Source organism: Cricetulus griseus (genome assembly GCF_003668045.3).
Source record: "Cricetulus griseus strain 17A/GY chromosome 1 unlocalized genomic scaffold, alternate assembly CriGri-PICRH-1.0 chr1_1, whole genome shotgun sequence".
NCBI classification, from domain to species: domain Eukaryota; kingdom Metazoa; phylum Chordata; class Mammalia; order Rodentia; family Cricetidae; genus Cricetulus; species Cricetulus griseus.
In genome coordinates this window covers 140,476,772-140,501,532 of record NW_023276807.1, presented here as the reverse complement: position 1 = coordinate 140,501,532, position 24,761 = coordinate 140,476,772, and the positions used below count along the sequence as shown (strand labels likewise).

The 24,761-nt window shown below is 41.8% G+C and overlaps 1 protein-coding gene across 1 annotated transcript in view; it reads left to right on the top strand.

The window, feature by feature from the left end:
• The window catches only part of Usp46 (ubiquitin specific peptidase 46), a 68,936-nt gene extending 62,679 nt beyond the window's left edge, over nt 1-6,257 (top strand). Inside the window, exons 8-9 of the mRNA XM_027390887.2 lie at nt 2,295-2,373; nt 2,869-6,257. Of these exons, the coding sequence (XP_027246688.1) occupies nt 2,295-2,373; nt 2,869-2,970 (181 nt within the window). The 3' untranslated portion in view covers nt 2,971-6,257. The remainder of the gene's footprint in view (nt 1-2,294; nt 2,374-2,868) is intronic.
• The last annotated feature ends 18,504 nt before the right edge of the window (nt 6,258-24,761 follow it).

Below are 24,761 nucleotides of genomic sequence, written 5' to 3'. Positions count from 1 at the left end.
AATTCTATTCTTGGGAAGACCACTGTGGGCAAGGCATCAACCTATTTAGCAAATCCCTGGGGAAGCCAAGCTCTGGAATTATCAGTTTCTTTAATAGGGATACAAGGTCTCAGCAGCCCTGGCCACAAGGGACAGTGAGTGCCAATCCTCACAAGTTACTAACAGCTGTTTCCATCTCCCTATAGAGGAAGTCCATTCCTTATTTAGGATGGGACTGATGTGTGTAGGGAGTGGATGGCTTCTTGGGGTTTGAACTCTTATTTCCTGGGTTCTATGTCGGGATCTGAACATACGAACATACCAAAACAGTGAACACAACACACAACATGGTTCTCACCAGCCCTTACCACGTTGAGAGTCTGGTGGGAAAGATGGGTAATGGGCAAATCCACAGTGTGGCTGTATCACCAAACTTAGCCTCTGCAAGGTAACTTAGGATGCTGATCTGAAATGGAAGCAGGAAGAGGAAAGAGAAAGGGATGAAGGATGCCGGTTCAAGGACAGTGGCCAGTGAAGGTTGTCTGGGGAGCTTGAGTGGGTAGAATGGGCCATGATTACAAATGTAGAAGAGGCCCCTTTCAGCCAGAGTTACAATAGATGAAGGGGCCACACACAGGTGGTGGGTACAAGAGCTCAGTGGGATGGAGCTCAGGAGAGAGAAGGGTGGGAAAGACAGGAATGATTAAACATTTACAGCATCTTGTGTGTGAAGAAAGTAAATGAGGAGTGAAGAGATTTCTTATGCATAAAGTGCTTGACTCAGAAACATGAGGACCAGAGTTCAGGTCTTTGGAAACAAGGCAAAAGCCAGGTTGGTGTGAGTCTGCCATCATCCCAGGGCTCGGGAGTTGGAAATAGAGGACTCCCTAAGCAAGAGAGCTATCCAGAATAACCAACTGATGAAGACACCATATCAACCTCAACCTTGGGTGTCTCTCTCTCTCTCTCTCTCTCTCTCTCTCTCTCTCACACACACACACACACACACACACACACACACACACACACACACACACACACGCTTGCATGCATGCTTGCACGCAAACACACACATGTGCATCCACATGCATACATGGTAAGTGACGAGGGGAAAAGAATTTAGACTTTCAATTTTAGTAGTATGTGTATTAAAAAAACAATTCTAGATTTAGGATTAAAATCTCCATTTTTGTATAAATCTAATGCAAGTATGTAGCTCCACTTCCTTCCATTGCTTTTCACAGTGCATAGTATATAGAGCTGTGCATCCTGGTGCATGTAAGTGTGCATCGTAACATACTTCTGAAACTTAAATCAGATCACACCTCTGCTAGAAATTCCCTGTCCCATTGACCCTCTCTCCCCTTTGTCCTCCCCTGGGGTTCCTTGGCCCCAGCTGTTCTGACTTCTGAATTGATTGGTGTGTATTTGCTTTGTACTCGACTGAACCGTCTACCATGCAGTCACATGACTTCTCTCCTCCATCCCATCTCCCTCAAGGATCACAATTCATTGGAGAGCTCTCCTTTTGTTGATCCTTCTTGAACAGCACTTCCCCAGCATCCTGCTCTATTCTCCCATGAGTTTATGTGGTTGGTTTGTTTATAGCCTATGGGACTCCCACCCCCACCCCAGGCACCTCTCTCTTTTGTACTATTATAACAAAGTTTTATATAACATGAGCCATTTGGCTCATAGTTTTTTGTTGTTGTTTTGTTTTGTTTTTTTAAATTCAAGGTCCTGTGGAAGTGCACCTGGATTGAACTTTCTTGTCACACCAGGGCATAGCAGAAGACACCATGTGGGAAAAGTGTACAAGAAAGGGAAAGGGAGCCTGATCTCTTTAACAAGTGCACTCTCTTGTGGGAGGAGGACCAAGAATTAAATGAATAAGTCATAAATTTTGAGGTTCACACTCAACCTAGAACACCAAGTCCCAAGAGAAAGGGAGGTACTTCGTCTTGCTCACTGTTTTTCTGGTGTGTAGTAGGTGTACAGTAATTCCTAGCGTTAAATGATTTTGAACCCATGCTTTCCCCATTGGGCCTCTGTTACCCCTCCCCCATAACCAGCATGGTGCCAGCACCCAGGTGCTCTGCGATATTTGTGCGCTTGACAAAAACTAGGTCCACAGTTCTTTTAATTTGGAAATAGCATCTCTATGGCACCCAGGCTGGATTTAAGTTCATACCTCAGCCTCCAATTGCCAGTGTGCTGGCTGTACTTGATGACATTAGATGTGTACATTGATAGTTGGAGTATTATAAAGTAGGACATGTTTACCTAGTGACTTTCTCTCCTTCATTCTTTTCCAGTGGTCCTAACCGTGGACATTACATCACCATTGTGAAAAGTCATGGCTTCTGGCTGTTGTTTGATGACGACATTGTAGAGGTGGGTATGCAGGTTGCTCTCCCATGGACTTAGGGTAGAGAAGGGATTTGGGGTGGGAACAGTTGTACATGGCACCTAAAATAGACCTGTTTTCCAGTAGTAAGGAAATATTTAGATTGATTATTGTAAATTCTACCCCAATGGTGGAATCTTTATTAACCCACTAGGGTAGCTGTTTTAGTAGAATAGACACTAAAGGAAATGAGCTCCAATGAACAGGAAGAATTGTGCTTATTCACAGACCCCTCAGATTACTATCTGAAAGATAGACTTCCTAAGTTTTTTGAAGGGCATCTATGTATAGTTTCAGTTAGATGAAAGGGTTGGGATTTTTTCCCCAGCAGTTTGCATCTGTTAATCTCTAGAATTAACTATTTGCCGTCAAAGGTTCCTAATTACATTTTTAAACCAACTCATGTTCTTACATTTAGATTTTATTTTCCCAAGAGTCTTAGGAAATAATAACATTATTTTATTTTTTTCCCTTCATTGCAGAAAATAGATGCTCAAGCTATTGAAGAATTCTATGGTCTGACATCAGATATATCAAAAAATTCAGAATCTGGATATATTTTATTCTATCAGTCGAGAGAATAACTTAGTGGAGCGTGGGACTAATTCAAGCGGGGAAATTCTCAAAGCACTATAGCCTTGTTTCTCTGCAGACTTTCCTCTCCCCCACCTGCGGCCCACCGATGTTATCACTGATGCCCACTGGTCTGGCAGTGTTAAACTTCCTTCCTTTGTGTTTTTACATGCAGCACTACTCCTGGGTTTCTTCTGGTCTGAGGTAGAGTTAACTGCAGCCAGATTCTAGTCAGATTTTTATGAATTAACTTGTTAATTTGAAGATGGAGGTGAATGTGTTTGTCACATCTGGCTAAGCTAGAGTGACATTTTCTGTAAATGTCACAGCCCATTTTGAGTGTTTGTTAGATTTCCTGAATGGTTTTCGGGGGTCTCCTTTCCATGCATTCCTTTGACATGTCCCTGGGAGTGTTGCTACTAATTGTTAGCTTGCCTGCCTGATGGCAGGAAATAGATGTTCACCCGTCAAGGCTGCAACCATAGCTTTAAATTTGTGCAAGCGCAAATGTTTAAAAGTGAGTGACGTCGATGCCGAAATCATCCTCTGCATTGGAACAGGGTGAAGCAAGGCTGTTGATGGTGGCCCGCATTTGCACCCAACAGTGCTTACCTAGCTGGTTGAATCCCAGGGGCTAAGACTGTGGAGCTCAGGGCAGGCAAAGCCAAGAGGAAGATGTTTTTGTGGATAATGAAAAGTTACTTATCTTTCTACCAAAAGCCAAGTTTCAGGAAAACAATGCAATGCTGTTCATTTTCAGTAACATTTTTCTTCTGTCAGGTCCTGTAGTTGTATTCTTCTTGTATCTGGCATTGCCTAAGCTTTTCAAGCTGTCTTTCCAACCCTGCTGATGTTTTACAGTCAGTAGTATCAGGACTGAGATACCAGTTGGCTGCCTCTGGCACATCTCTCTCTTTAGCCAGTTAATACCAATATCCTTCCTAGATGAGGAACATGAATCAGAAACTTGGTTCACCTTGACAGCCATCAGCAAATTGTACAGCATCTTTTTTTAAAAAACATACTCAGTCTGTTTACGGGGGCACTGGTGAGTTCCAGGGCTAAAACAAAACTCTCCCTGAAGGGAATGTTGGAGTTAGTGGAGTGTGAGATGGTCACAGGAAGTGTTGGGGGTGGGTGGTGGGGTGAACAAGATGGCGGCTGTTTCTCTTCCTCAGATCCCTAGAATGCTTGACAAGACAGTTTCCCGGGAGAACCTCATCTCACTATTTTTCCCTTTTGTTATGTGTGTATTTATTAGAGCATTTGAATATTGGTACCTTTTATTAAAAGGGTTGATTTCATGTTTTACTGTTGAGTTAATCTTAGTTTTCCTACAAATACTATGAGTCATAGATCTTGGTTTCCTTTGGGATGTCAGTTGACTTCCATACACTATAATATACTGTGAATGTGTTATGTTGTGACCTAATACATCGGCGAAGGAACATGCAAACTCTTGGCATAATGTGAACTAAAACTGTAACTGAAAACGTCAGTGGCCATTTTGCAGCAATGAAGAGGATAGCACTTTATCTAGGCGAAAACTGGACTTTTTATTTTTGAAATATCTTGAACTGTTTATGGCTCAGAACTTAGGCATGCCGACACTTCATTTGTTCATGCTTGAAGGGAGATGTTTCACTCTTCACTGGAGAAGACGGAACAGGGTTATTTCATGTAATTGTCTTATGCAAGTGGCCAAAATGGACCTTGCTTTGGTTAGAGGCAAATGGATATTTATTAATAATACTTTGTCTTTTTCCCCCTCCATGAAGCATATTTATTGATCACTTTTACCTTCGAGGTGAACCTTTATTCTTTAAAGAGAAGCACTTTCTAAATGAAAGTGATTGATGGAGGGAAATGTTTGTACCATATACAGCCCAAATATTTTGTGGGTTACAAAGGTTAAGAAAATGGTTACTGGTTTCTAATATATTTGGAACTAATCATAGAGCAAGAACTATTAAAATTACCTTTGAAACAACTCTTGAAGCTAATTTATTAGACCGAAATGTTTCAATTGGAAGCCCAAATGCTATCATAAGGTTCGGCACATTTTCTTTTCCTTTTTCTTTCTTTCTTTTTCTTTTTCCTTTTTTTTTTCTTTCTTTGGTGAGCATGTAAAGTTTTCCCCAGTAATGTAACCAAAGTCATTGCTTTTAATAGAAAAGGTAAGTTAAAATTCAGTATTCATGAAGAGTTTTTTGGAACAGAAAGAGATAAGCATGAAGACTATTGTACTGACTTTCAGTTGGTTGCGATGCAGGGAAAAAGATTGGAGAAGACCAAATATGAATCTCCATCAACACGCTATTAGTTTCTAAAACATAGGACTATCTGGTAATTATTTCCTTCTTTTTCAGTAGAAACAAACTGGAGGCAGCTCTGTTCCACCCCCATCATTTTTCTTTTCATGGAGAAATCATGTTCTCACTTGCCGTCCCTGGTTCCAGCATAAAGCAGGGAATGACAGTGGCGGTGGGACACGTGAGACCCCTCCAATGTCACAGTGATAGCACAAAGACCCAGCAACAGTCCCCTAGATGGGGTTTGTGGGTTCTTTCTCCAGCAGGAGTGAGAAAGCCTGCTGCCTTTCTCTTAATTTCTCTAATTGCTGGGTATTTAAAAAGAAATGACAGTGTCTTTAAAAAGACTTAAAAACTTTTTTTAAAAAAATGAAATGTTTGTTTTATTGGTTACTTGCTAGCTTAACATCTAGAGTATGGTACAGTATGCTAAATTTTTTTGTTTCAAAGCACATTTTAGTAAAATGGTGACATGTATAGTGCTGGTACATTGATGTGTTTTTCCATTCCAAGCCATCATCAGGTAGACTGGCTTGAAAAGAGCCAGGAATAATACAATCAGGGTGTCAGTCTGAATAGGAAGCCATTCCCATGTGGTTTAATGTCCTGGTTATATTTTGGGCTTAACATAAGATGGAAAATGACAGAAATGGTCCCTGTGCATTTGTTTTCATGGGTACCCTTAATCTCATGGGCATGTTTAACTCGAAAGTGTGTTCTAACTGGCACATAAGGCTTATTTTAGATACTGGAGTGTAGCTTTATTATGGATGGATTTTATCTTTCAAACATTTCATTTTGATCAATTTTGTATATTCATGTGTATTAAAATATCGTGCACTAAATGTTCTCTCCTGGTTTGCTATTACCTGGTCAAGGCATTGGCCAGCACCATTGTGATTAGCTCATGCGAATGGCATGGGCCAGAGGAAATTATTGCCTATTTTTCTGCCTAATTAAACTTCTGTTCTCTAGTATTACATTAACTTATTTTTGGCTTCTATTTCTGTAACCAAAACAGTTACTGTATGTGTGTGGCATACACTTGATTTTGTTGCTTTAAAAAAAAAAAAGCTTGTAGTTTTTATTTAAAATAATCTGTATCTTAGTTTGTTTTTTTTCTTAGTGTAACCAACTCAAGCACTTTAAGCAATGCTGTCAATCTCGTGAGATTTCATTCACTTCAACACTCTGCCTCTAGAAGCATTTGCAAGAAAGATTAATAAAATAGGATTTCTCTTCCTAGAGAGCCATATTAAGGACTGTCACACATGTGACCTTAGGTCCTCGACATCACAAGTGAGCCAGTGATGAATTCCCTGTGCAGGGAATCATTCTGAACCAAGTCTTGAAAATGCGAAGGCGATTCTGCTTATTAGGTTATGGAAAGGTAGTAGCTCAGTTGAGGCTAGTGAAACCCATGTCCTGGACACAATGTACTTCATTTTGTGTAACAGAAGCCACAAACTGCTACTGAGGAAACAGCACACTGTGAAAACCAGTGGCAAGAATGTGGGCGGCAGCTAGTTAGACTTCACAGTAAACTTCTTGTATGGGATCTTACTGGTTGTAAGACACTATTCCTAAAATAAGGATGTGGGCCCCAGCTCTGGGGTCCCATCAGCACTGGTTTCCAGGAGTAGGAATGTTTTCCTAGATCTGAACCTTCTGGCCTGATTTGTGGGGACCCTTCCCTTAAAAATCTAAGCTGGATGCAGTCCACTTCCTACCCACATACATGAATGAGTTTAGGTCCTGCCCTGTGGTCAAGAGTAAAACCCACCATTGTCACTGTCTGGGCTTTTCTTACCAGCTCATGATTTCAAGGGGGTCCATGTGTGGACTAGAAATTGTGACCTAAGTCCATGGCTAGGCCTCAGTATGGAAAGACAACTCTGCAGGCCAGGAGCAGAGACTCAGGATAACTGTAAGTCTCCCTGTTCCTGCATCTTCAGCTGGGTTCATGTGCTTAAACCTTTCTGGGCCAAGCAGACTGTTGGGGAAGCCCTTGACTTCCAGGACAGCCAGAGGAATAGAGGATCTTGGGAATAAGATTTTCTTTCCTATGCTTTGTTGTCTTCCTCTGTCAAATGGGCTTCTCTACAAGCCATTCAGGTAACTATTTCTGGAGAATGGGAAGCTTCTCTCTTCATCCAATGTTCTTCTGTTTTCATTGATGCTTAAAACAACTCTATAGGGCTAGAGAGACCACTCTGTTTGATGACTTATGAAATAGGCCATCTGAAGAACCTGTCTTTGGGTGAGGGCCTGTGTAAGCTGCAGGCAAATAAAGTCATGGGTTCTGGCGAAGAGTAGGGGAACAAGGTTAAGACTCATTGTTACTTAGCTTCTAGCCTTGGGTACCCTGCCACAATTTGGGTTTGGCGTCCTCATCTTCAAGGGGATGAGATTGAACTCAGGCCTTATGTATCATAAGCAGTTACTATACCACTGAGCTACATCCCATCCCTGTCCTGAAAGACAGATGGGACCTAGGGCACAGATGCTTAAGGGGCACAGAACACAGCTGTAAAGTGACAAAACTATTAATAGCTAGTTGCTCAAAGAAGTCAAGCTGCAAAATCCTCTGGCATGTACGTATACACACCACACATATCACACACACACATCACACACACACACACACACACACACACACACACACACACACACACACACAAATCTCTTCAGAGTGGATAAACATCAGCTCTTCTGGAGATGAACTCTAACATGCAGAGACCTACAGCTTTTTCTCTTTTCCTACAAGAACTCCTAGGCATAAAGACAACACTAAAATGAGGTGAGAAAGGGGAACTCTCTGTTGACAGCTGGGAGCTAGCCTGAGAAGCTGCACCTTGAAAGCTGTCAGGGGCTGGCCTGCTTCTCAGAGCTAGGCCATGGGGTCTTCTTGCATGCCACAAGCAATCTCACAGAACAGCATCCTTGGACAAAGTCATGCTGTGACCATGATGAAGCCAGACAAGAAACGTGTCAACTTCATAATTTTCTCTAAGCACAGGCAAGAACAAGGTCGTGGTGTAAATGGTAAAATGCTAGCATTGCTCTCTGAGTCTGAGTGTAGGGGGGCGGGCCTGCTGTTTTACCAATTCCCACTATATCTCCTCTTGCATCTGACCCAGATAAGAGTAGCAAGATATACAAAGAATCAATCCTTCCTCCTGATGGTACCCAATCCTGTAAAGCCATTGTTGCCCTCCTCCAGGGTCCCAGCCAAAGCCCCAGGTGCTAAAGCTCTGAAGGCCCTTAGTAGATAGATGCCCAGGGTTCTGCATGATACATGGTCTCTGTTGCAGCCAGCTCTGGACTCATCACAGCACCATAATTGTGTATGTAGTCTGGCTGGAGGGTGAAGACAGGAATGGGTTGGAAAGAGAGGTAAGCTATTTCCTGTGCCTTGTTGATCTGAGAGCAGGAAGGAAAAAAGACTACAGAATACACTATGAATGTGGCGATTCTTGTCTAAGGGCTTGATTGTATAGGCCCAGACACCGAGTCTTCCAACTTTGTGTAAATAATGACTTTAGTTCTCCCTACCCTGTAGCAGGAGATCAATACAACAGAGTTATGATGAATAGAAACCTTGGAAAAGTGCATTGGTAAGAGCCTCCACACCCACTCTTGGAGTTCCTTTGGCTCAGATGTGTCTGTCTTCAGAACCTTTCAATTTGCTGAGACACCCGAATCCCCACTGGAGGACCTGAACCCCAAGTGGGGACTTGAGAGCCTTCCTTGTGGAAGGCTGGAAATCCCACCCAGCCTCAGTAGAGACGGTCTCTCCATAACCCTAAGCTTGGACTTGGATCAGGTGACTGTGGGGCTGACTCAAGACACAAGTGTAGGGTCTGGTGCCCTCTAGTGAGAATGGCCTAAAACACCCCTGAGTTTTCTTAGAAGAGCAGTTGCACAGGTGCTCGCTTTTGTTCAGACACAGTCTGTCTATGGATTTGCTGCTAAAGGAAAACCCCAAACTAAAATATCAAATCAATGACTGCTGCTGTGAAAACAAGCTGAGGCTGAAGTCAGGTCACAATCACCTTCCTGCAGAATAAGGTGATAGAGCAGGGGATGCTGGAGAAGACAGGGGCCTCATGGAGTCTGTGTCCTGCTTGTCTCTCAAACCTTGTGTCTCGTGAGGCTCTTGAGAGAAATGCATGCATGGTATGGATGGGGTCTGAAGTTCAGTGAGCTGAGATGGAAAAGTGAGAGATAATGATTCCACTTGTCACCACCACAAGTCCTCTGGCAAAACAAGATGCCACTACACCACTTTCATTTAACTTGTTAACGTTACAAAGAAACAACCTCCTGGTAGAGGAAGGAAGGAAAGGGTGTCAGGGTGGGGACAGAGATAAGAAATGGGTGGAAGGCTTATATCAAAGACCTAGGGGCCACTCTCCAATTTTAGGAAGTGTTGGGAGACAGCCTAAAGTAAACTCACAAAGGGAACACAGCACAACTGCAATCCTGTCCTGCCAAGCACCGATTGCTGCTGTTCAGCTTTCTGATACAATGCTCTACAATCTATGGAACTTTGCTACCAAAAATTTTATGATGAGCCAGTGAGATTGTTTAGTGCTTGCCTCCAAGCCTGTCAACCCATGTTAGATCCCTGGGACTCATATGATAGAAGGGAAGACCTGTTTGCTCCAAGTTGTCTTTGACCTACACACACACACACACACACACACACACACACACACACACACACACACACGAGTGCACATGCACAGGTATGTATATATACACACTGTACACTCGCACATACACAGACAGATGAACATAAGTGCCTACACACAGACAAAAATGTATATACACATGCATGCACACAGAGCACACTGTAAACACACACACACACACACACACACACACACACACACACACACTTAGAGTATGTAAGACCTTCTGTAATGTGGTGCAGAAGAAACTGTTTACTGTTAGAGAATTTCTGACAAATTAGTTTACCAGAAACTTTGGAACACTCCTACTACATTATTTTTTGCCAGAGACACTTATTTGTCACTGTGTCTGCCAGTTCTAGGCCATATAATAGGACTCCGACACATGAGCCTCATAACTTGTCTCTTCTTCATGTGCAGACACGGTTGGGGGAGTGAGGCATCCAACAAAAAGTCTGCAGTGACATTCTGGGAACAGGAACTGTGAAGAAGCGAATAGTGAAAGTGTGAGAATATCTACCAAAGACTTGCAAAGCTGAGCTGAAGGGAACAGGGAGAAAGAACATGCTATTCTTCTTAGGCATGAGTAGTTTGTGACTTCTGTCACATGAAAATTTAGAGGAAGCTGCCTCATGGAATTTATTTTAAAAACAGACTTCAGGGAAAATATATTTTATTTATAAGAAAACTTCCTTATTATGGGGAATTAAAATGCATAAAGGTAGACTAGAATACAGAATGAGGCTGAACCCACAGTTACTACAGTTCTTGTTGGGGTCAGAGCCTGGCATCTGGAAGGCTCAATAGGTTGGACTTAAGCCGGAGTCCCCACCATGCTAATTAAAGAGGCAATAGTGAAAAGGAAAGAAAGAAAGGAGACCTGGGCAATGTGGTCATATTGGGAAGAACAAATAAAGGGGCCCAGCGGCCTCCAAGTCTCTCTTCCAGGATGGTGACTTGATATGTAGGCTTGAATTCAGGGCAGGGGCCTGCATGGATAAGATGTGGTTCTGCTCCATGTTGTCTTGCCTCTGCTAAGTGGTCAGAATTGTGTGAAATCTCCTCTTGGGAGGCGAGTTCCCCCTTGGGCTGGGACTTCAGCCTTTCCCTTCCCTGAGGGGATTTCAGTTCCTTGGTCATTTTCTCCCCAACAGCAAAGTGCCTCTCCTTTAAATATCTCCCCTCCTTTCAGGAGGTTGCACCACCACACAGGGCAGCAGGCAGCCAACTCTGGCCAACCTTTCTGCAGACTGAAAAGGTGATCAGAAAGGACTGGAAAATCACCCGAATATCAAGTGTCCTCGTCTCAGGCTTTCCAGCCCCATATAGAGAAACACGAGAGGTGTGAATGTGGCCCAGATGGCATCTGGCTCTAGAAAATTAGCCACTTATCTGTCATCCCTCTTAATCGAAGCTTCAGTAGACGGAGTGACTACATCTCTCTGGAGAATTAAAGTAGTTATGAATAGAGTTTTATGTACATTTGTGCAAAAGTGAAAACTTTCACATAAATCATGCCCCTCTTCTAGGGTTTTCATCTTTCCAATTGTCCCTTACTTTTCTGATTTTTTTTTCCCCAAAAGAATGGGGTCACACACGTAGACAATGTGCAGAGTGAGACCTTAGAACACTCTGTCCTAAATGGGTTGTCTTTATCAAACCCCTCCCCTCAGAGCTCAGGGAACTCTGTGGAAGAGGAGGAGGAAAGAGTGTATGAACCATTGGGGTTGGGGACACTAAGGAAACAGGGCCCTCCTGACACAATAGGTCTGATTCACACATGAACTCACAGAGACTGTGGCAGCATGTACAGGGTCTGCACAGGTCCAAGTCAGATGGGGTCTTAGCACTGAGAGGGAAAGCAGACATTTGCTCCCATTCTAATCAAGAAGCTATCTCCAATTGACAACTGCTTGCAAAGAAAGAAGTAGGTTCCTCTAATGGAATCTTACTGTGTATATGTTTATATACACTTAAGGGTAGGCCCATGCCTAGTAGTAGATGACCAACACAAAATGAACTCAGTAGGATTTTTGTAGATTGTTTTTTGCTTTATATTGCTTTGTTTGGGCTCTTTTCTTTTTAACTTCCTTCCTTCCTTCCTTCCTTCCTTCCTTCCTTCCTTCCTTCCTTCCTCCATTTCTTTCTCCCTCCTTTCCTCCCCCTCTTTCTTTTCCTTTCTTCCTTTCTTCCTTTCTTTCTTTCTTTCTTTCTTTCTTTCTTTCTTTCTTTCTTTCTTTCTTATCCTCATGGGTTTTTATTGTTTATATTATGGTTTCCAATTTTGTGCTTTTATGGGTTTTGTGTGTGTGTGTGTGTGTGTGTGTGTGTGTGTGTGTGTGTGTGTGTGTCTATGTGAGTTTTTTTTCTTTTTGCCTTTTATTCTGGCTTGTTCATGGGTTTCTTTTTTTCTTTTGCTTGTTTGTTTTCCAGAGGAAGGGGCTGTGGGGAGGTGGAGAGGTGGGGAGGGTCTGGGAGGAGATCTCAGAGGGGAAACTGTCATCAGAATAAAAATTTTATTTCAATTAAAAAAAAAAAGGATGGGATCAGACTTGATGGTTTGTCCGACCTTTCTCTGTGGTGTTTTACCTCATGGCATATCATCCATAGATTTCATAGATCACTGGATGATATTAAAGAATTCCAGAACAGAAGGGAGTTCCTGCTAATGGACCAGACTTGCCAAAGGATGCCCTGACATTTTACCAGACTTGCTTGCAAGGTTTTCTGAGTTGGTATCATCTAGAGTAACAAGGGGTGTGTGTGTGGTGGAGATCCTGCCCCGAGGCAGTTCCTCCACACTGTGGTGATCCACACAGGAGGAAGTGATGTGAGCTCTCTGGTGTGTGCTTGTATATGTGCACTGGTGTGCAAGCATGTGTGTGCTCACATATGCAGAGGCCAGAGGTTAACACTAGGTGTCTCTCTCAGTGTTACCCCCCCTTCCTTTTCTGAGGGGGTCCCTAGAGGTGTCCTACAGAGAAGTGAACCACACAAAGAGATAAGAATGAAAACCTGATGCAGACTGACTTCATCTACCTGGATCAGACTTTGGGGAATCTAGTAACAGGTGGTTTATTCCCAATGTGCTTAAGTCCAGTACAATTTGAGAAAAAAATGTTTCCTGGTGTAATACAATCCCTGCCACACAAAAAAAGCATAATTACTTTGAAACTCAGCTCAGAGGATATGTCATTTTCTCCAAAAAGATGCATTCTAGAGATAGGTACCTGTACTAGCTTAAGGGTCTAAGGGTCTAGATCATACAGATAGTGTATAGATTATTTGGACTGTTTGTCACCTCTAGTCCTGGTGGTGGGAGCTTGGGGGAGCCTCAGGTTATCCAGGTCATTTAGACTACTAGCCATCAAGTTATAAGAACTTAATATGGTCTGGCCCAGCAGACAACACAGATCACCAGGCTGTTAATCACCTACAGTTCTCAGTTTTCTGGACAGAAGAACAAGTTTTTCATCTTTCCCATTGGAAAGACAGTCAGACCTATATGCTTAACATTCCTGGTTTCTCTGGAGATCTGTGGACACAAGGAGCTTCATGCTATTTTCCCAACACTTTTGAGACAGGGGCTCTTTGAGCATGGAGCTCATGGGTTTGGCTAGACTGGCTGGACAGAAAGCCCCAGGGATCCTCCTGTCTCTGTCTGCTGTCCTGTGCTTTGGTTATAGATACACTGTCTCCAAATTTGGTGCCAGTTGCACTCTGCTACACTAGGCTTCTCACATAGGCTCTGGGAATCTGAACTCAGGGCCTCATGCTAATGCAGCAAGTGTTCATTAACTGGCCCATTCCCCAGCCCTGGGAGCTCCTTTTTAGTTCTGTGTCAGCTTCTCTCCTGGATTCTGCAAACAACATCCCAGGGAATCATGTGGGCCTGAAGGGTCTGGGCGAAAAGGAGGAGGTTGTGGTCGTAGCAGTCAAGGGGGACACAGAATTAGAGCCACGTATGTAGGGTTTCACCTCTCATATCTTCCAAATGATATGGAGCTGTGTAGGTGTGTGTATGAACATGTGCACATGTGTGCTATTTTATATGTGAGTCAACTGCAATATACTCCTCAAAAAACGATTTTATAAAGTTAGTTAATGAGAACAACGAAGCTTTCCAATGAATGTTTGAAATCTGGGATAGTTGGTGACAGGAACACTCTTCGTCACCAGTTAATATGTGAGTTTTGTATTGTTCAGATAGGATTGTGATAATTCAAATATACACAGACATATTATTTTCAACAGTGATTTTTGGTTATTGTTCTGTTTTTAGCACCTGCTTTGCAACATCTGGAATTCTGCTAAAAGGAGCAGGAATAGAATGGGAAAGCCTTCATTTCAGGCCTCTTCAGAGAAGTGAGTTAACCTGGCAGGTAACCTCAGGTCTCCCATGAGTTAGAACTTCATTTATAGCACATTTGAGGGTGTTGGTAGGTTATTGAGCCCAGATATACTTTGAAAATGAAATTCTAATGAGGAGATTTGTGGAACTCCTAGAGCAGAGTTTGATGAAACACAGTTTGAAAGCCATCAATCCGACATTTAAAAAGGTAATGCTTACCTTTTGTTCTTACCCACATCTTTCAGCCATTGCTCTTCCCTCACACGGCGCATTTTCCCTGGAGAGGCAGTGCTGAACTCATTTTAACTCAGATTCACCAAGGGCTGAAAGAGATTGAAGTAGCAGCGTGTTCCCCCTAGGTCCCTACATTCACACATCAAGTGAGGACTGAGCCAGACCCAAGTAAAACCATCACACAGCAGGACTTCTGGTATCCCCCTATGTTAGATACCTTTGTTGGGAAGCCTATTAGTCTTATTTGCATATCTTGTGCCACCTGTTTTCCTCCCCTAACATATACTGCATTCCCAAGGTGATATATATATATATATATGTGTGTGTGTGTGTGTGTGTGTGTGTGTGTGTGTGTGTGTGTTTTCTGTTTTGTCTACAGTAAAGTCTTCCTCATTTAGCCTCATTTAGTGCCACATGACCAGAGTGTGCCTTGGGTGGATGTCTCCAGCAGAACTGATACACTAATCTGTCTGATACATATTGACTGGTACTCTTTTGCAGATATATATTATTTCTTTTTTTAATTTATTTATTAGTTCTAGTTAGGGAACAAGCTTGTTTCACATGTAAGTCCCTTCTCCCTCTCCCTCCCCTCACCCCATCCCTCCTCCCCCACCCCCAGCCTACCCTCCACCCCATCCACCCACCACTCCCCAGGCAGGGTAGGGCCCTCAACGGGGGCTCTGCATCTTTTGCAGATATATATTATTTCTATCACATATTCATTGAGCAATTATTTTATGCTGCATGGAAAGCTAAGCAATTGTGTTACTCAGACTCTTTGTCACTGTGACAAACACTTAATAGAAAGACTTATTTTGGCTGTGGTTTTATAAGCCTTAGCCCATGCTGGCTGGCTTCATTGTTTTGGGGCCTCTGTGGAGACAGAAGATTATGGCAAAAATGGTGTGATTAAAGTTGCTTGTCACACGTGAAACAGAGGTATAACAAGAAGGAACCTGGAACAAAATGTTCCCTTTAAAGATACAGCCCCAGTAACCCACTTCCTGTAACTAAGCACCACCTTCCATAGTTTCACCACCCACCAGTAATTCATTCAAAATACAACTATCAGTGTTTTTAAACCATTGATTAAGGGGGTGAAGAAAGGGCCCAATGGTTAAGAGCACTCACTGCTCTTGCAGAGGACCTTCTTTCCGTTCCCAGCATCTACAAGGTGACTCACAACCATCTGTAAGTCCAATTCTAGAAATCTGAAGCCTTCTTCTGGTCTCTGTGGGCACCAAGTACATATGTGGTATACATACATTGCATACATACAGTCAAATACTCACATGCATAAAATTTAAAAGCAAGTAAAAATGAAACTATTTTAAGTTACTGATGAAGTTGGACCCCTCCTGGTATAGTTGTCTCTGGAACCTTCATAGCCACAGAGATGTGGTTTACTCGGGTGCCTCTCAATACCATGTAGGTGACAATCATGATTAGCTCACTGGGTTCCCATAACAGCCTGGAGAGATCATGTAGGGAAGGATTAGATGTGAGGGAAGCAATGAGACTGCAGCTGTATCTTGGCAGATGTGTCTCCCGATGGGATAGGTTGTTTGAAGAGAGGGAACCAAGGTCATTGCTGCTGTGTCACAATTTTCAACAGTTAGAATGCCTCTTTGTGGTTAGAGATCCTTGAAGCTGAGGTTAGGCTCTCTCACCCTCTCATCAACATAGAAACCAAGAGACATTCCAGAGCCACCCAGGGATCTCCTTCTGGGCTCTTCTATGGAACTAACTGCCTTTGGTTCCCCTAGTTGCAGTCAGATAAATTATTAATCATTTTGTTTCCAAACACTTCACTTTCTATTTGTTTGCTTTTTATTTGAGACACACAATCTTGAGTCAATGTGAAAAACTCTCTCTCAAACAGGATAAGAGATTGTTTATTCTGGAGCCAAGTGTGAGTGACCCTGGCCTGGAAACACAGATTTAAGTTACCTTAGATTCCATGTTCCAAGTGGCAACTGTTTTATGAAGTTTTTATAGTAACGGAACCAAGAAAGTCATAAATCAAACATTTTCATGTGTGTGTGTGTGTATGTGTGTGTGTGTGTAATTTCGAGTAGGCAAACTATAAGGTGGGGAAATCTCAGCTATAGCCCTCCGAGACTACCTCATGTATTCTTAGCTTTTGGGCTGCTGGAAACTCAGGTCTGTTTGGACATTCCAAAGGATTTACCTAGTAGTCACAAGGATGTTTGGTTAAACACAGAGTCAAGCAGTAAATGACTACTAAGGGTTAAGACAGCTCAAGATCATTAGACTTTGGGTCTGTAATTTTAACCCTCTACAATCAGTGAATTCCTAAGCAACTGGTCAATCTTGTACAATGCTTAACATGACTATGGGCCTGTCCTGAGAACTTCAGTTAACATTTGTATGTAGCTCAGGCTGGCCTGGAATTCCCTATGTTGTCCAGGTTGATCTCAAATTCGAAATCCTCCTGTCTCAATCTCTCAAGTGCTAGGGTCACTAGTCTATTATTTTGAGATAGCATCCCACTAAGCCGAAGTCTCGAGTTCAAAAGATCCTCCTCCCTCAGCTTCCCAAGTGGCATCACTGCACACAGACAAGACACTGGGTTTTAAAAATATAGTTGAGTTGGGTGGTGATGGTGCACACCTTTAATTCCAACACTCCAGAGGCAGATGGGTCTCTGAGTTCAAGGCCAGCCTGGTCTGCAGAGCAAGTTCCAGGACAGCCTGGACTACACAGAGAAACCCTGTCTTGAAAAACAAAAACAAACAAGAGTTGACAATTAAGAAACATAATACAAAAACATCTTAAAAATTTTTTGCCATTTTATTGCCATTGACTTAAATACATGTATTTTTTGTTAAAATTACAAAAAATGAATGCCAATCATGATTATAGTTAAAAATTCATACTACCCAGTCAAATAGAGAACAAGCAGAAAAGTTCCCTTCACTTAATCCACTTATGCTTCTCTCCCAAATGAAAGTTTGCCAAAAGCCCTTACCAAATTTCCTTCCTTGAACACTTGTGTCTGTGTATGATCCACATAAGTTAGCATTTACACTGACTTTTAAAACTAGCACCATTAAATTTTGTTCTGTAGCTTGCTCTTCTCCCCAGCTTGAAAGTCTTGAAGCTCTTTCAATCCAAAACCACTGCATATATTTCCAAAATATGGATGGTACATAATTTATTTAAAGATCACTTGCAACTCTTTTGTTTTGTTTTTTTGCTATTACAAGCAACTTTGTACTGAGTATCTTTGTACACACACCTTTGAAGGAACAAGATTTTTTTTTTTAACTTGTAACTTCCCCCCACCAAGCATGAAGGCTTTACACTACGGGGCGTACAAGGGAACATTGTCTCCACACGTGAGTGTTAAATTAGCCAGAAAAATGTAATTGGGTAAGTTGGAGGACCATTAAATCTTTTGGACCAAAAGCTAACACGGAAAACCAGTGCCATTCCATTTTATTGTATGCCAAGAGTCTTGTGTACAGTCCATATTTGCTGATGTGCACAACTGGTCATCCAAGTTTGGCAAACTGAGACATAATTTAGAGTTTGCTAGAAGACAGTATCATTTGCTTAACATCTGTCCCCATCTGTGCGTGGAATTCTTTTTTCTCAAGTTTCCTAAGCCTGAGCGACGCTTGAAAGTTGATAGTGTATTTTTCCACTGTTGCCATTTGAATAGGCTCTAGAATTTCCAACAGATCCAGTTGTGAAACTTGTCTTCCTGATGAAATATTCCTCTTGATTTGTAGTTGTTTCATAATCGGTGCCAAAGTCACACCACAGACATTGTAAATGTAACAAAATTTACTTTTGCTTTTTGTGTGCCCATTTTTGAGATAAAAGGTATAAGTTTAAAAGTTGAAGGACAGGACTTGGAAGGAGGACTCAGTAGACCACCAGTCTGAAGCTCACCTCACTTTACGTTTAAGGTCTCTTACATAATCTTTTGTTTGTCGGACAATCTTTGTACCATGGCAACCTAAGGGTAGATCTGCTCTGAAACACTGACAGGAGCCAAAGGCACCATTATCAGAGTCTAGAATGCAGACTATGCCCAAGGCAGTGGGTAACTGACATGACTGTACCTCATAGTGGGGGGCTTTCACCACCACTTCCATCATCACCAAACAAACACATCAAGATTATCACTACAATCACTACAGCCAACACCAACACTATGTACAGCACCACCAACACCAACAATATCAACGTCACCAACACTATTAATACCATTAATACCAAAGACAGCACGAATATCAGCATCGAAAATCACTACCAACATCAAAACCACTACGAAGAATCACCATTACTACCAACAATATCAACAAAACCAGTACCACTAATACCAACAACAATGCTACTATCACTACCACCTGCACCACCAGCACCAGCACCACCGACACAGCCTCACTGTCTCTCTCAACATCTCCTGGACTTACAGATGCATTTGGTCAGAGTTTTGGCATGCTCATTCTTTATTATTACAATGGACAGGAGTTGTTATGGAGTTAATGATGATCACAACAACGATGTGACATCTAATACTTATATTGATGGTGATCTCAATAATTATTATGACATCTTGGAAATCAGGTGCAGTATGTTAATAGATCAATTACAATAAACTCACAAGTGCAATTTTGTTGGCCTGTATGAATAAAACATGGTCTTTCTTTCATTCCCAAGGCTTACTCCTCTATTTTCAAGACATGTGTCAACAGCAGAAGCATCCTCTACCAACTTTTGAGCCCAAGCCATCTTTTGCTCTTTCTGGGTCTGTCTTTTTTGCTCCATTCAATACATCTCTAGAATAGTTCATAAACCATACCAATAATGGAAAGCCAATGACCATGGCTGGAAACCTCTGAAGCTGTGAACTGTATTTTCTCCTTCCAAGTAGCTTTTCTCAGGTATTCATCATAGCTACAGTAACAAAACAATTACAGGCAGAGTATGTGTACCTGGCATATGCACAGGCTAGTTTTGTGACAACTTGACACAAGTTAGAGTTTTATCTGAGAAGAAGGAAACTATGAGTGGAAAAATTCCTCCATCAGATTGGCCTATAGGCAAGTCTGTGGGGTGTTGTCTCGATTAATGATGGTGGTGGGTTGGCACAGGTGGTGACACTCCTGGGCAGTTGGTTCTAGCTTGTATAAGAAAGCCGGTTGAGCAAGCCATAAGGACTGAATCTGTAAACACTGTCCCGGCCCTGGCTTTCCTCAGTGACCAACTTCTAAGCTGTGCAGTAAAATAGACCCTTTCCTTACTAACTTACTTTTTGGTCATGGTGTTTTATATCAGCAATTGAAACATAACTAAGACAGTATACTAACTCCCACAGGACTCCAGCAGATTGTGTTTTAAGAAGTTTTTTGGCAATTAAGAGAATCTAAAATGTAGCTTTTTAAAAAACTTTAAGATATTTTGTTATTTGAAACATTTCTGGTCTCTTAGGCATAGAAAGCAAGTGTGCTAATATTTATAAAGCTAGAGAAATGGGTAAAATAATTCCACTTAGGATTCTTAGTAAAATGACAAGCTACTATTGGTAACATGTGCTGTAAAATCCCACTCCAGACAGAGCATGTTGCTTCACAGAAGAACCCATGTTCTTGAGGTTCCAGGAGATGAATCTGTACAGGATGCCCACAGGGAGTGTGCTGGTGCGTGAGGGTCTGGGGTCCTAGGTGGCTCCCACCTTCTGTGTACTGTTCTCACAAGCTGGAGGGCATGAAGAAATTATAGGGTAGAAATGCAGAAAAGTTGGCAAGATATTGCAGAGGTCCCTTGAGTTCTTCACACAGTTTCAACTTTCAACATCCTCCAAAGCCTCAGTATGCTCACTTGTTAACCCTGAGAAACCAATGTTGCCCTACTTTTACTATAACTAAACTGCATACTTTGTTCTCACTTTCCCACTAATGAGCCCTTTCTGTCCGGTGATGCAATCCAGGAAACGTCATTACATTTGGTGGTCATGTATTCCTCGTCTTGCCTACTCTGAGACAGTTTTGCACTTACTCCCTTGTCTATCATGCTTTTCACAGTTTTGAGTATTATTTGGGAATTTTATGGAATGTCCTTCAGTTTGGGCCTGACTTTTTTGTGCGTGCGTGCGTGCGTGCGTGCGTGCGTGCGTGCGTGCGTGCGTGCGTGCGTGTGTGTGTGTTTGTTTTCGTTTTTTTCCTTGGCTGTGAATTCAACAGAGGCAAGGTACTCTTCTCACAGCATTGAACCAGGAGAGCTTGCTATCAGCATGGCGTCCCTGATGATTGGTTAATTGAATCTGTAGCATTAGCGGGCCTGGTGCTTGCTGTGTAGTCTAGGCTGGACTTGAACTCACAGAGATCTACCTGTCTCTGCCTCCCAAGTGCTGGGATTAAAGGCATGTGACATCACACCCTACACAAGTTTCTTATTCTTATTCTATGTTCAGTTTTTGGAAATAAATCACTAACTCTAGCAATATGTGGATAAGAGTGGAGATAAATGGTTTTTAGTGTATGCATTTCTTTTATGATTTTAAACTTTAGTTTTTTTCTTTCTTTTCAATTATTGGGGATGGAGTGGTTGTATTGTTTTGGATCATATCAGCAACAGCCTGAATATCTCCTAATACTGATAGCAAGTATCTTAGTGTGACATCACATTTCCTAGCTGGTTCACAGTAGTGGTACACACCTTTAACGCCAGCACTTGTACTTGGGAGGCAGAGGCAGGTGAGTCTCTGAGGCCAGCCTGGTTTACAGAGCAAAGTGCCTTAGTGTGATGTCACATTTCCCAGCTGATTCACAGTGGTAAAGGATGTGCTGAGAAACTCATTTGTGTTGAAGATACTTTGGATTTGATGACAAAAGGCTATTCACTCACTTGTTTAATAAATACGTATTTACTGAGTGTGTGGCATATGTTGCACAGTGTTGGGGAATCTGTGGATTGGTGGCCTCATCTTACAGTTTTGTGTGGGAGAATAAATACAACCACAGACATTTGTTAGGAATCTACCGCAAGCTGAACCTGGGGCTGAGTGGTCTGTGCTTATCAATAAATCATTTTGCTAGTTCTGCAAGTAAATCTTTACTATCTCTAGATTATTCTAGGTTAAAATTGATTTGTAAATCTATATCTTATACCCGTGTAGTTTAAAAACTCACACAGCACCAAAAGGTTACTGATGAAACACAGGCATTCATCATTCTTAGATACACGTTAGCCGAGAATCAACTTCATCTATTCTGGTCATTTCTTATGGTAATGGCTTCTGCATTTATAAATAATATAAATTATTTCAAAACCAAATGTTATTCAGAAATTTTTAATGTACTTAAGGTAAAATAAAAGCAGATCCAAAACAGCATGCAAAGCCAGTGGCTGACACTGTGATTGAATGCTCTTGCCATCACTACATGCCAAGAAATAGAATGCTGGCAGATCCTTCTTGAAGTCCTTCCATGTGTCCCGGCCCTAGTCAAAAGCAACCACCTTCCTCACTTTCATAGCTATCACTTTCTTGGGTCTCTAACAATAATTTTATTACCTAGTGCACATGGTTGAACACCATGGTTCAATTAATTTTCTTTTTCTTATAATTGACCTTTTTGTTGCCCTTGAAATTTTTTTATACAATCCATAGTCTGAACTTTCTTGGGTTTGATATTGGAAGGCATTTGTCTTAGTTAGTGTTCTATTGCTGTGATGAAACACCATAACCAAGGCAACTTATAAAATGAAGTATTTAATTGGGGGCTTGCTTACAATTTTAGAAAGTTAATCCATGTTCGTTACAGTGGGAAGCAGACAGGCATGGTGCTGAAAGCTTTACATCCTGATACACAGGGAGGGAGGGAGAAAGGAGGAGGGAGGGAGGGAGGGAGGGAGGGAGGAGGGAGGGAGAGAGAGAGAGAGAGAGAGAGAGAGTCTGGTGAGGGCTTTTGAAACCTCAAATCCCACTCCTAGTGACACACCTTCTCCAACAAGGCCACATCTACTCCAAGAAGACCACACCTCCTAATCCTTACCAAACAGTTCCACTAATTAGGACCAAACATTTAAACATATTAACCTATGGGGGACATTTTCATTCAAACTACCACAGCACCTTCCATGTGGGCTTTGTGTCCTCAATGCCTAGAATCCAGTGCTGGATGGACACTGCTGGATAGACTGCTCTCAGAAGCATGTTCTCATTTCTTATTCTTCTGGAGAAAGATACATCAAAACATCAAGCAATTTGAAAGCAGGAAGATGAAAGGTATAAATAAGTTTGGTACTTGGTAGTGATAGACAAGATTCTACCCAATACTTTGACCTTTAACAGGCAGGAAACAAAATTTCTGCTTTCTGCATAGTCTTAAATAATAATAATAATAAAACCCTTTTTAAAATAGCAGACATTGGAAGTAGGCACTCTGGATTCTTGCCTCACTTTAAGACCTAGCCTTTCCGTATATAGTGGCTTCTGACTGAGCTGTGTGAGTTGTTGTTACCCCAGTGTCCTTTTCTGGAATGTGGGATGATCACTGTCATGAGCTGTTGTGAGAATAAAATGAGAAGATACCTACAAAATGCTCCAAGCAGTAACTGGTAAGCATGAAGCAAATAAATACTCAGTATTTATGCCATTATTATTCTCTGCTACAGAAAACAGACAGAAATAACCCACTTAAGTCGAATGTACACGCTCAGGGTTCTCAACTCTTTTCTTGTTTTGTTCCTGGAAAATTTCCAGCTCTCATTCATGTGACAGGGATAAAATTAATTCATCCACAGCTGCTCTTTAATCTGTGGCTATTTTCTGGCTCTTTGGCAAATAAATTATCAGCCTTTAAACTAAATAATTAGTACTATCTTGAAAGAACTTGTATACATCTCCAAGGCCATGAACCATGGGACAAATCCTTTGTTTCCTGTGTTTATTCATAAATTCCAGGGTGACTACTGAAAGCTCTGCTTTCCTGCAGGGCTTCTTGGGAAGACAAAAAAAAAAAAATAAACAACTATAGCAAATTAATATTTGGCAGCAAAGAGGAAGCGGATGTTTTTCTATACATCCTTAAAACTCGCAAATTCTCTGTCTCTCCCTTCTCTCTGTCTCCTACAAGTGGAATTATGATTTTAATAAATAGATAATTATATACTAGTAGTGAGTTCAATTGTAGCCTCCTGATCAATATGTTCAAGTCCCTACTCCTGATACCCGTGAGTGTGAAATTGTTGCAAAGAAGTAGACACAATTAAGTATAGAATCTCAAATGAGACCACTCAGACAGAACTTATGGGAAGAACTGAATTAAAAGACTAATCTCCTTAGAAACAAAAAGTAATCAACACAGAGCTATTGGGCATGAGCTAGCTGGAGGGTGGAGTGATATGCCAGGAACTAAGAACATGGGAGGAGATGGCAGCCACTGCCAGAGGTGAGGCCAGGTGAAGAGAGAAACAGTGATGAGATTCCCTGAGTCTTCAGAAGGAACCAGTCCTGGCAAGGCCTTGGTTTCTGTCTTCTGCCAGAACAAAGAAGGTAAGTGTTTGTTGTTTCAGGCTGTGGAATTTATGGTAATTTAGTATGGTAATTTAGTAGGACAGCGATTGACCTCTCATAGTAATAAAGGGCATTCTGAATAGTTTGTATCTGAAACTGATGAAAGTAGAGGTTGGGCTAGACATCTTATGTCTGTTAGTAAAATCAGCACTCCCCTTCTCTCTTACAAAGCACACTATTTGTGTAGTTAAAATTAAACTTCAATTTTTAAAAAATAAATAAAATATTTTTAAAAATAAAAAAAATCTTTAAGGTTTTGTGGAATGAGTATAGTCCTCTGTAGTGTTTCAACACTGACATGGTGTGTGTGTGTGTGTGTGTGTGTGTGTGTGTGTGTGTGTCTGTGTGTGTGTGTGTGTGTGTGTGTTAGGCATGTGCACCAGAGGGAGACTGAACCCAGGACCTTTTATTCTATCACTGAACCACACCCCCCACCTCCCCCACCCCTGTCTGCTATATGATGTAGGTACCAAGCTGTGTTTTTTACTGAAAGGGATGCACTTTCTGGCCATATTTAGGGTTTAGAAATTTACTGTGACATTCATGAAATCCATGGTGGGACAGAGTGTGAAGTGAAGGGGCGGGAGACAGATGGAGGTAGTGTGTTAGCCAATCAGGGCTCCTGAACCTTAGAAACCTCCTTCACCCCAAC